This window comes from Arvicola amphibius, chromosome 4 (genome assembly GCF_903992535.2).
Source record: "Arvicola amphibius chromosome 4, mArvAmp1.2, whole genome shotgun sequence".
Taxonomy (NCBI): domain Eukaryota; kingdom Metazoa; phylum Chordata; class Mammalia; order Rodentia; family Cricetidae; genus Arvicola; species Arvicola amphibius.
Window position 1 is genome coordinate 121,215,939 of NC_052050.1, and position 13,586 is coordinate 121,229,524.

Consider the following 13,586-nt stretch of genomic DNA (forward strand, 5'->3'; position numbering starts at 1 on the left):
AATGAGTAACTCCGAATGGAGAGAAAAATTAAAGTGTGATTTGCTCACAACAGGACAGTAGAGATTTCTATTGCTTGATCAAAGTATGTTCTTTGTGTCGATGCTATGAGAAGTGGCTAGCAGAGAGTTGGGAGGTCTCAGCAGAGTCTAATCCTATGACTTTATCTTGGATCTGTCTTCTAAAACTGTGAGGGGGGATGCATTTACGTTCTTTAAGCCCAAACCTTGAATATTGTCTTATGGCAACTAAGACTAATATAGGAGAAAAATGCATTAAAGGGGGAGTTGAGTGTATAGTAGACTTATGAGATATAGCTAGATGAGGGAAATTGATTGAAAGGAAAAGTTAAAATACATGGAAAAACAGTTTTTCACAGAAACAGAGACAGTTAAGGAATAGGAATTTTTTGTAAGAATAATGTTTGTGCCTCCAAAAATTGTTAAAGAAGCGGGGGCGTTCATAGAAGGGAGGAGAAGGGGAAAGGGAGGAGACATACAATCATATTTTAAATGAAGATAATTTTTTTTTGTTTTTTGAGACAAGATTTCTCTATATAGCTTTGGACCCTGTCCTGGAACTTGCTCAGTAAACCAGACTGGCCTCAAACTCACAGAGATCCGCCTGCCTCTGCCACCGTAGTGGTGGAATTAAAGGTGTGAGCCATCCACACCCAGGAAATAAAGATAATTTAAAAATAATGCCTGTGGATAAAGGTACAGATATGACTCTGAAGGCAGTAGCTCAGAGAACATTCCAGCCCAGTTCATCTTGAGTTATTTAGGTCAAGGGTATACATTTTTCTTTTATCTTTAAACTTGATTTAACAACTGTAGAATTGTTGCCATATATTTTTTGCTCTGAGTAAAATGGCTGAGACATTGGGAACTGTGTGGTGTCCTTCCCTGGTGTCACCAAAGTATGCATGCTTTGATGGGAAGAGCTTCAGTACTCTACACAGTTATAGATGTGTATATATTTATGTAAGGTAGTATTTTGTACATCAAAAGATATGGCTAAAATACTAAAGAAACTGTCATGTTGTGTAGGAATGTCTAGAAAAAGTAACTGGCAAATGTCTTCAAGAAATCCCTCAGTATTTTTAAATAATAATAATAATAATAATAATAATAATAAAGAATCAACTACAAGACGGCATTCATTAAATCAGGGACTAACAGTCTGATTCTCAAGCAGGGAAATTAACGTGGCACACATATGTATTTCTGTAGGATCAGAAAGAACATGACTATACATCATATTTTTCCTGTGTTTTTATGCTATTCTGCCATCACTCCCTGTGTCATGCAGAGAAAGGCTTTTACCAGTTCCTGGGCATAGTTTTTATTCTAAAAATGAGAGAGTGTCCTCTATAATTATTATAAACCCTTTCTAGGTCTAAAACAAATTTCAGAAATTATTCTGGGAGCATAAAGGGACTGGACTGTGTTCAAATAAACTACACCCTACAAAATAAACTACACCCTTCCGCATATTGAAACCCTAGATTAATGATGCACAGAACACAAATACACACCATGACTAAAGTAAGCTTTCTCTGTGTGCTCTGTAAAACAAATTGTCCATCACGATGGCCTATCTTGAGTCCACAGGAGCAAAGAGCTTGTCATCTCATATGAGGGCAAATAAGTCACCTAACGTGTTAGAGGAAGTCCTCAGCGAGATAAGATAGACGAAGAGGGTTCTCACATGATCTCAGCTTTCACGTAGAAACATCTGTCCTTAATCTGTGTGGGAAGAGACAGTTTAGCTTTCCCACTGACCTCAAAAGCAAGGCACCACTAGGGATGATGGGGAATGAAATAACATTCTGCAATCCACATGGACAATAAAACTGAAGTTATTTCATCTCAAAGATCTTTCTGTGCTATCTTTCAATGTTTACTGAACAATTAATTTTATAAAACCATGATGGCATGTCTCCTTCATGGTCCAACTCAAAATTGTTGCAATGGAAAATATAGATTCTTCCTGTCATTCTGGTTCACAAATTGTTGATATGTTTCTTTGCATCTCAAGAGTTTGTAAATCTTTCCAATCCCTGTCTAACGTGGTAGATGTCCTTAATTTTTTTACTTTAACATCTTTGGTTTTTCTTTTCCTGTTTGCCCCTTTTTAAAATTCCATCTGCTTTCTCTCCCATATCCCTTCTTTCTTTTTTCTTCACTTTGTCCCTCTCTTCCTTGTTCCCTTCATCTTAGGAACAAGTGTAGTGTGAATCGGCAGGGGCTGCGTCCCCGCCGCCCAGTCGCCGGCTAGCTTTACACCCGAAATAATTACACGGAAACTGTATTCTTTTAAAACACTGCCTGGCCCATTATCTGTAGCCTCTTATAGGCTAATTCTCACATCTTCCTTTAACCCATATTTAGTAATCTGGGTAGCACCACGAGGTGTGCCTTACCAGGAGAGATCTTAACCTGTGTCCATCTCGGAGAGGAGCAGCATGGAGACTCACTATGGCGAATGCCTGAAGCGTCTCCCCAACTCTCCCAGAATTCTGTTCTGTCTATTCCGCCTACCTAATTTTCTGTTCTCTTAAAGGGCCAAGGCAGTTTTCTTTATTAATAATGAAAGTAACACATAAACACTCCTCCATCAAACAAGTTCAAGGTCAGGCCTCTGATCCTTTATTGATGTGATTTGTGAGGAGTATGAATGTCAAACATATCAACATTAAGAAATGGTGGGGGATACTAAGGGTAGGAGGGAGGCAGGGATCAAGTAGAGGAATGGTAGGAAAGGGTCAACCAGGTAGATACGATAATGCCACAATGAAACCTATTATTTTGTATGTTAAATTTAAAAATCTGAAAAGCAGCAATGCTTTAGAATGAATCCCAGTCTGTCAGTGCAGTCTATAATGAAAGCAGGCAAAGATGTGAGTGTTTCATCTTGGCTACCAAAATTTCACCTGATTCTCAGCATACCTTTAGCAGTGTTTGCCAACATGTTAGAGCATGAATAAAAAGGGAGACCCAATCCAAGCTAGTAGAAATCAGCTAGTAATTATAAGCAGTGTTTTAAAATGTGTCACTGATATTCTTAAAGAGTTATTTGGGTATTGTATGTGCATATTTAAGGATGAAATAATGTATTAATTTAGAGCATTCTAGAACTCATAAACTCCAAATGTATCTTTTGGAACATCTTCTAATGAAAGTTTATGCTATGCACACAGCAGAGTCCCAGAGAGAAGTGTGAATCTGAAGATGTTCCTTCATCCCTATCTGCACATTCTAGGTTGACTAAACTTAGACCATAATGATGCGGGATTCCCCTCTGTATGCTGTGAATAGGTTTTATTACCATTTAGTTAATAAAGAAGCTGCTTTGACCTATGGCAGGGCAGAATATAGCTAGGCAGAAAGTTCAAACGAAGATACAGAGAGAAAGAAGGCCGAGTCAGGAAGACAACACGTACCTGATAAAGGAGAAGGATGCCAGAAGCTTACCAGTAAGCCACAGCCTTGTGGTGATACACAGATTAATAAAAAAGGTGTTAAGATGGAAGAGCTAGTTAGAAACATGCCTGAACCTTTGGCCAAACAGTGTGGTAATTTTGTGTGATTATTTGGGTCTGGATGGCCCGAAAACTAGAGTGCAATCTCCGCTTACACCATATTTCAGTTTTTCACTGCTCTGACACTGTGGTAAAACTATTCTATGTGAACTGTCTCACCTGTAACACCCACCTCCTCTCCTCACCACTGAGCGGCATTCCTTCAGGAGCAAGGTGTGCACGGAGGACGGCTTGAGTCCAGCTTAGTGACTGACCCTTATTCCCTCTTGTAGAGCATGCGGTGAGGAACTTAATCTTATGCTCACGCCACTCAACTCTGTTCTAAGTGGTACACATACGGAGGAAGGGGTATTTTTAGACATCCTAGTAATGGAATCAGCTTTACTCAGTTTGTAAATATTAAAACTTCCTTCAAAAGCAATCTGGAAGCTAAATCTTACACAACTGCTTAGCAAAACATTTTTGCCTTTAGCCTTTCAGACTGAGAATACAATATTAGATTTCTGCACATGAAATGTTGCTTATAAACTTTCCAAGTTTGGATATATTAGCTGTTGCTGGGAGCTTCTAGTGTTTGCTCAACTTTATCTTTTGGATCAACCATGGTATCTTGGGATTCTTTGCAGAGTTGAAGAATATTCTCACTAATTTTTAGGTTTTGTTAATCACATGTGTGGATACTCTAAACAACTGTTCAGCTCTCGCTCCAGTCCATCTATACTGATGCCTCAAAAAGCTCATTTATTACAATGTGTTGAAGTGGGATTTTTTTATGGTCCACATAAAATTGTTTTCAAGCTTCTATGGTAATGTGTTATCTTTGTCTATGCTACTCTTGCTTTTCAATCAAAATTATTACATCTCCAGGGACAAATAAATTTTTTTGTCTCTTGGATACTTCTGGCTTTAATTTTTAGTTTAGTGATTCTTTTATTGTTTTGTTTTGCCAATAAATTTTAAGAAACACAAGACTTAGATTGATTTTCAAGCTAATTCATAACAGTCCTTGTATTGGGTTCAAACCTTCTTTACAAAGCTTCAGAAAGCTTACCAAATGAAGCTACAATACTATTTGCTAAAATAATTATTATGTTCCAAATGTATGAAATCAAACAACAAGTTATCAAATGGATAGTAACTGATATATAACATGTTTCGCTTCATTGTTGGAATCAATGAGTTGAAAGATGATTTGAATTTGGGGTGAGTTTCAAAGATGGAGAATACTGGATGAACATGGATCATGCTATGCGGTTGGATTCAAAGAGGTTGAGCATAATTTTCTTCTTTAAACAATGATGAGCTCAGTTTAAACATCCTGATGTTGTCAAACTGATTTATTTCTCTCACTCTCTTTCTTTTTTCATCAAAGTTAAAAAAGTAGGCTTTTCCCAGTGTATCCAGAATGTAAATTAACGCACAGTGTACTTGATATCTGCTTTGAGAGCACTCATCACTACGAAATGGAAGACAACTCAAAAATCTGTGATGAGAAAATTTTGGAAGATAACATTGCAGTTCCTTCAACCGGAACATAATCTAAGATGGCGATGGATGGAACGTCACCGTTTATAATACAATTTTCCCTTTATTTTAAACATAGTTTGCATGTTATAAAAATACTGATCACAGTGAGCTTTACCAATTGTTATTGCTATAAAAATGAATGCAGGAACAATATTTTTAGTGGAAATAAATTATATAGTCATTCTTTTTTTTCTTTCTTTTTTTAAATCACAAGAGAAAACCCTCGGCTGTCTGTCACTGGTAGCTGAAGAAGCCTTTTCACACGCGCGCCAGTCCATTCCTGCGGCTCTCCAAACGGTTCAGGAAACACAGACTTGGGCCTCTGTTACCATGGTCCCACAGAGTCTTTCTGTGCATAAACAGTTCTATCGTGGCAACAGTTTTTCAAGACAGTAAAATGATGAACTGAAAATTGGTATGATCTTAGCTCATATGTGGTCTTTTCCAGTATGATGGGACACAGCGACATACTTCTTCACTAAATGACAGTCCCGGATCACAGTGCTTCAGTCGATTTGTACAGGGTCGTCTGTAGCAACTAGAAAAACAGAGAGAAACACATATGGTAAAGACCAAGGTAGAGAGCCATGATGCTAAAAGTCAGCTTTTATGTTTTCTTATGTTTAAACCCAGAAAAATACTAATTTTATTAAAATGTGTTTATAGGTTTATAAATGTTTAAGTGTGTACTTATGCTTACAGAACTGTAGGAGAATGGAAAAGCCTTTAAAAACATGTCTCAGTTGCTGACATAACAATGGAAAGATGGGCTATTGTAAGCATTAGTTCTTTTGAAGTACTTTCTGCTTTGTGGATGAAAGTAACATAACACAGAAATTTTGAAAGTGAATATTTAAGGTCTGCTGATTTCCTGTGATCACATAAACATGGCAACATTCACAAAAGTCTGGCATGTGCATGGGACCCAGACTTCCAGGCAATTAAACCCAGCCATCTTGGCAGGACCATAGACTTTGGCGAGCAGCCCCATACACACTCTTGCTTTTAATCAGCAGCTGGCTGGGTAATGGTGGGTAACTCTTCCTTCCCCACCTGTACTTCGGATGGGTTAGGGCCTTCTCCATCAACACTAGACTTCCAGCTGCTAGCAGTGGTGTTAAAACAAATTTCCCATCATTTAATTTTTGGAAGTTTTGCTTGCTATAGTGAATTGACTCTAGCTTTGAAGAATGTTATGGAAGATGAGTACATCTCAGTGTGTAATAGGTTAGGAAGGAAAAGTGAAAGTGAACTAAAGAGACCCTTAGACACTCCAAATTTCATCTCATTTATTATCCTATGTATAAAATATTTACATTAAGATTCATTACAGTAGCTAAACTACAGTTATAAAATACCAATGAAAACAATTTTATAGATGGGGAGCACCACAACATGAGGGACTGTATTAATGGTTCCAGCATTAGCAAGGTTGAGAATCACTGTTCTAGATACATATGACAAACTTTACTGGATCTCGCAACTCAGAGGCTTAAACGCAGTTTAATACAGAGACCACTGCCAGGCTCTGGTCCCTCCTTAGACTGGAGATGGAAGAGAAGAGAAAACCAGTGCCATACAAAGAGAAACAACTCTGAGAAACAGCATGGAAGTGTTCTCAGCATCAAAGTTAGAAATCTGTTATCTTCATAAATTGAGGGAGCAGGAAGACAGAGCTGAAGATACTGAAGTAATTTAAGCAGAGGCAAGGCTGCTTAACTAAAACATCGCAAAGAAAAGTCTAGATTAAACAGTAGTCATCTTTTCTTCTGAGATGTAAGAGATACAAATTCAGACATAAATATAGAAAGTCTTTGAGTCCAAGAACTTCATTTATATTTCTTAATGAAAAAGAGTACAAAACCATGCTGTAAAATAAAAACAAGTGACAGATGTTGCAGCCAGTAATGACAGAGCCTTTTAAGGACATTTCAAGAGGTTTTCTTTTCCTACAGTCTTTTTTTCTTCTTCTTCTTCTTTTTTTTTTTTTTTTTGCATTGGGGGTTGTAAGAGAATGTTTATCATGTTTTGTTTGCTTCAGTGACATTAAGACAAATTAAAAGTCCTAAACTCTTAAAAAAAAGTGAGTGATAGAACAGAAGAGATGACTCAGTGGTTAAGTGCTTGCTGCTTCTACACAGGACAAAGGATCAGCGTCCAGAACCCAGATAATTGATTTATAACTGTATAGCTCTAGTACCAGAGATCCAGTGTCCTCCATGGGCACCAGGCACACACGTGGTGCACAGAACTGACACGCATATAGGTAAAACACCCATACAGGTAAAATAAAATAACATTTCAGAAGGGAATCTTGAGTAATTTTCAATAATTTTGTTTTTAATTTGTAATTATGTGTTTAGGTCTGTGTTTGTCTCTGAGCCCATGCATGTGGGTTCAGGTGACCACAGATGACAGAAGAGGGTGATGGCTCCCCTGTAACTGAAGTTAAAGACAGTTGCGATCTGTTTGAAATGGGTGCCAGAAACCAAAGCCAGTTTCTCTGAAGGAGAACCATGTGTTCTCGATCCCTTAGTCATTTCTCAAGTTGCTCGAGTAAGCTTAAACATGACACAAATCTAGAGGCATCTGAGAACATAGTGAACCTCAACTAAGGAACTGACAAGATCAGACTGGCCTATGTTCATGTCTGTGAGACAGTTTCTTAATTGTTAATTGATATAGAGCCAGCCCACAGTGGTTGGTACCATCCCTAGACAGGTAGGCTTTGATCCTGCAAGGAAGCCTGGGAGCAAGCCAATATAAAGTGTTCCTCCAGCTTTCCTTCACTTCTTGCCTCCAGCTTCTGCCTTGGCTTCCTTGGTGATAGACTGCAACCTGAAAGTCAAATAAGCCCATTCTTTCCCAAGTTGTTTTTGGGTATGGTATATTATCACAGCAACAGAAAGCAAGCTAGAACATTTATCCAGTTCTCATTAAGAATTCAGTGTAAATATTTCATTTTCAGATAAAATTCTTCAGAAAATGGTATTGTGTTTTATTTTTAAGCTTTAAAATAATGCACCAGGCTGGGTGGTGGTAGTGCATGCCTTTGATCCCATCACTTGGGAGGCAGAGACAGGTGGATCTCTGTGAGTTCAAGGACAGTCTGGTCTACAGAGCTAGTTCCAGGACAGGCACCAAAGCTACAGAGAAACCCTGTCTCAAATAAATAAATAAATAAATAAATAAATAAATAAATAAATAAATAAAATTTTCACTGGAAGCATCTGGTCCTAAATTACATCTGGAAGTAAAATTTTTGAAGGCATCAGACATAGAATGCTGAATGCATTTCTAAAATAATATATCTATCCTCTATTCATATAGGGCTCTGCTACTGTAGTCTCTTGGACAAAGATTTAGTTTTGAGTATATTCTAGGCTTCTTTTGTGCCTTGGTGTTCCTTTGTTGCCTTTGATATTACTCAACTCTCAGAGACCAAATAAACTTTTGTAATCCTGAAATCCGTCCACTTGGGAAAATTAGGAGAATGTTAAGTTTTAAGTCAGCCTGGCTATGTAGCAAGTATGACTTAAAGAAGCTAGAAACCCCACAAAAGTCTAGTGTTAAGAAAGAATAGCACTGGTTTAAGTAACTGCATGTTTTTTTCCCTCAGAGGATTTATTGTCTTTATTCTAATAAGCGGTTGCTAGTTTGGGTTGAGAAAAACAGCTCCTGGTTGAGAACACTGCATGTTCTAGAAGAGAATTATGTTTGTTTACCTAGACTCCTTACCTGCATGTTTGATGGTGGAATTTCTTCCCTTTTAGGAAGCACTTCTGTGTGTTTTCTGTACATTCACAGGCACATTTCCCAGGATTCAGGGGTTGATTTCTAGGACAGGTTCTTTTACATACACACTGGCATGTGTTTTCATCAAATTCTCTGTTGGCTCCACATGAGTTGGGGAAAAGTTTGTTTTTACAGACACACTGGCACGAGTTTCTGTCTAGTTCTTTATGGGGTCCACAGCTGGATGGCCGAAGCCCACCTTTGCAGACACACTGACAGGTATCTTCATCCAGCTCCTTGTTGGGTCCACAGACATCATGGAATCCATTGGTTGAGTCTAGAAAAACACACGGCATATTTACTGGACCTTGTAGCTCAGGATGTGGGATTACATACATGCATTCAAAATACCCTCCTTTTTTGTTTTTCAGTAATGTATGTAAACACCCTTTAAATAGAAGTTAAAAGTAATAGCAAAGGAAGTAGCTAATATCTTATTTTGTACTCATTTCAGTAAATGATGAGCAGAATATTGTGAGCATTTAATATGAAAATATGTTTATCAAAATACAGATCAGATACAGACTGAAGTGTTTTTTGTTTTTACTTACCACCCTCAGCATTTGAATAAAAGATAAAATCCTGCTGGGCAAGGCATCGGCACATGTAGTTATTCCACACATAGTTTGTTGGACAAGTTTTGTTGGTTGCTTGACACCTTGGGGGAAGACAAAATAGGAGCTAAAGAATGGTGTAACTGGCATAGAATAGGATCATTTCTTAGCATGTGCTTGTTACAAGTCAAAACATGGTCACAGCAAAGCTTGAAAATACACAAGAATAGAGATAAACCATTAGTGTCTCCTCTAAAACTACCCCCACCTCACCTGCTCCCCGTTTCAATCTGCGGTTACCTTTATAAGTTATAAGGCCTAAGAGGACTTAAACTTTTTAAAAGCAAGTAGGCATGTTTGTATAATGACATACTGTTTGATTTTCTAAAAATGCAATGATGCCTTCTATATTATCTTGCAATTTCATTTACCAAATAAAAAATATATTTCAGGCAACTCTAGAAGTCATTTGATAACTTTTCTGGAGGACTTTTAGTGACATACAAAATTTCATGAAAAGATGTAATATGGTTTATTTCTTATAATAATAGTTTAGGAGGCTTTCAGCTCTTGCCTCACTAAAGTACTATAGCTATAGTGATATTCCCATGCAAACATTTACTGTTTTATTTCTGAAGCCTGGATCCTATAGCTCTAATATCACTTAGTCAATGTATAATTCCCACTTTCCATTCCACCATAAAAATCCAAGAGCACATTTAAGGTTTTGGGCTTTTTTTTTTTTTTGGTATGACTATCTCCTTCCTTCTTTTCTTTCTTCTTACCCTCTTTTCCTTCCTTCATCCCTACCTCCTTTTAATATTCAATATTTGTTTTAGAAAACATTATGAACAAATTGTCTTCAGTCAAGGACTTAAATTACTCCTTGGTTGTTCCAATTACCTTGCCCTTGGCTAAAAAGAACCCATTCATTTTAATGACTACAGCACTGGGCACTTTAGTGTGACAAACCTCACTTATTCACTACGCCACCTAGAATGAACCATTTTTCACAGAGCAATATTACTGTTTATCACCATCACCATCACCATCATCATCATCATCATCATCATTACCATCATCATCATTACTACAACTACTACTTTGGAAAATGCCATTTAGAACCTATCATTTGGGGTTTAATCATGTTCTGTGCTATTATATTCCATTTCTTCTAGATCGTCTGAGTCAAATGCCGATACACTTTGCAGCCTGTTCTCCTGGTTAATGTCTATCCAGGAGACACCTTTCCTTTTAATAGTCTAACAGAGAGAGCATCCATGAACCTTTACTACTTGACTTGTCATGGACATCAGTGTGTACATTAAAGGCAAATATTTACTTAGATATCACAAAGCATTCATTTTAGAGCAATATTATAAACAATAGAATGTGGTGAAGAATGCTCCAAAATGCTGCAACACAGAAGCGATCTGCAGACACCCTGAAGTGGGCTCCAAATGCAGAACAGACAGGCCAGGTGCTCTGGATGTTGCTAAGAAAAGTTAGATGATTCAAGGTGATGAAGCACTGTTTCAAAAACATCTAAGAAGTACTATGAAACCACACAAAGTTTTGTTTTGGGCTTTACTTTACAGAAAAAGCAATTCCAAATTGTGTGTGCTTGGAAGAAAGCCCTCACTATACAGTATAAGGCGGGCTTTGGACATCTGACCCTTGGCCTTCCCAGAACTGGAATCACAGACTCACATCTCTGTGCTTCTCTTCTAAATCTGTACATTATGACCATGTCTACTGTCATTCTGAACATTCCCTCTGATGATTTTCAGTGTTTTCCTGTCCAGCAGTCTACAGCAGTTCTACGGAAGGCTCTATCCACACTTTTCAACATGGCAGCTTGTCTAAAGTGTCCCATATGTTTCAGTCGACTTAGGGAGTCCGTTACAGGGAGTTTCTTGATTGAGTTTAAGTCTGACCTGTTAATCGCTATATTATTTGCTATGTCATGGAAACTACAGTCTCTTGTAGAGCATGAAAATAGTCCAGATGAGAACCAAACAAGTATATGTAAAAGCAGTAATAATTGTTAGATGAATATAAAACTTTTTAAGCATCTTAGATGCTTTCAAAATGCATTTCTTGGAGACACTATGATTCATGGTAATTCATCAGACATAAGCTGGGCTTGAGGGTTAATTCAATTGACTATATGTTTTTCCCTGTAAAGTAAAATTAAATATGTTTGCCACATATATTTTCTGCAATAAGTATATAATTTTAAGGGAGATAAACATGTATGCACTTTTAGGCAAAAAAAAAAAAAAGATCAGTATGTCCAAAACCAACACAGGATAGCTAGGACTTGCCGTATGTTTAACTTCATCCTAACAAATTCCACTAAAATACTTGGGCTCCAACAGTTTTATACAAATAGCTGCTTGCTTTATCCTGTGTATACTACATCCCTTTTGTTTTTACTCTTAAAGATAAAACATATTTACTTATGTGATAATGAGTTAAGACTATGAGAAGTGTGCTCATTCTGATCCATACCCCAGTGTGCTATTACTTTTTTGTTTATATATTGTTGTTTATATATTTCAGTATTTCTTCCTGGAAAACAACCAAAACCAAAAATCAACACTAAAGCAACATGTTTAAACCTTGTTTGTTCACTTAGTATTTCTTGGAACATGCCATACTATCCTAAAAAAATCCACTTAATCCTAAGGGAAAATCTCTACCCACTCCATTATTTGGTCACTGTGGTGGTTTGAAGGAAGGGCTCCCTATAAGTCACATATCCCTGGATATGCGCTCTCCATTTGGTAGATGTTTGTGGTTGGCTAGAGGGAGTGTCATTGAGAGCAGGTCCTGAAATTTCAAAAAATTGATGCATTTTGAGTCAGGGTTCTGATTTCTGCATGTGGATCAAGTTTGTAGCTATTGCTCCAGAACCACACTTCCATCACACTTCTCACTAGGATGGTAATGGGCCATTATTCTAAGGGCACTGGAAACCCTCAAAGAAACTCGTTTTTTAAAACTACAGCATGGACGGGCTCACTGTGAGCCTTGTCAGTTTGGTTGCTCACCTTCCTGGACTTAGGGGGATCTGGGAGGACCTTGGACTTAACATAGTGGAGGGAACTCTGATGGCTCTTTAGCTTGGAGAGGGGTGGAGTGGGGGTATGGGTGGAAGGGAGGGGAGGGAAGGGAAGAGGGAGGAGTGGAGGAGAAGGAAATTATTAATAAAAAAAACGAGAAAAAGAAAAAAAAGAAAATGTATAATAAATTGGACAAGAGAGACAAAAAAAACCCTGTTATCTTGGTTATGGTATTTTATCACAGCGATAGAAAAGTAAATAATAAGTCATATTTTAGTTTAATCATGAATATGCATTGTTCCTGATAACTTTAGAGTATATCAATTTTATAGACAAATATCAATAATTTTGTATATATACTCTATCCAAATTTTAGTCTCCTACCATAAAATAATCTTTAGTATCCTTCTACACGTGGTGACAACGCATATTGGTTATAGGTGGACACATAGGACAATGATGACAATAGAAAACATTCCTTTTTCATTTTGCCAAAATGTAATTTATCCTATACTTGTCTCGTGTGGTATTTTTCTAATCAATGGGTACAGCTCTTATGTGGAACATAAAACCAATTGAAGAGTCAAAAATACACATTTTAATCCCTGCATGGTGGCATCTGAAAGTCTCAGGGAGATACTTCAGGAGTTTAAGATCATCCTCCTAGACTATATAATAAGCTTGAGGTTGCCCTGTGCTCTGTAAGAAAGCTTCTCAAACACACACACACACACACACACATACACACACACACACACACATCAAAATAAAGTCAAAGCCATATATTCCCTAGTGTGATGGAATGACATGCAATAACACAGCCTACCAGACCGAGTGTAGTAAAGATGGATTTGTACGGCTTTCTTGCAATTACACAAAGACACAAACATTAATATGTTCATACAGAGTCTCCGACACTTGTCACCCCTCCCACTTCTGGTGTGTGTCTACTTGATTGCAGTTATCCCTGCTATTTCAGTTTACAATTTTGACAAGCAAAGATCCAAGCTCCATAAATGGCAGAGTTACAGGAGTCCTCTCAGTTTCTAGCCTTGCACGTACTGAAGGATCTTCCCTTTGGGAGGAGCTTTGTAAAGTTA

The 13,586-nt window shown here is 37.6% G+C and overlaps 1 protein-coding gene across 1 annotated transcript in view; it reads right to left on the bottom strand.

Annotated features, from left to right (window-relative positions):
- Positions 1–5,110: 5,110 nt before the first annotated feature.
- The window catches only part of Vegfc (vascular endothelial growth factor C), a 105,770-nt gene continuing 97,294 nt past the window's right edge, over positions 5,111–13,586 (bottom strand). Inside the window, exons 5-7 of the mRNA XM_038326646.1 lie at positions 9,416–9,522; positions 8,808–9,141; positions 5,111–5,607 (exon numbers count right to left, since the gene is read on the bottom strand). Of these exons, the coding sequence (XP_038182574.1) occupies positions 5,493–5,607; positions 8,808–9,141; positions 9,416–9,522 (556 nt within the window). The 3' untranslated portion in view covers positions 5,111–5,492. The remainder of the gene's footprint in view (positions 5,608–8,807; positions 9,142–9,415; positions 9,523–13,586) is intronic.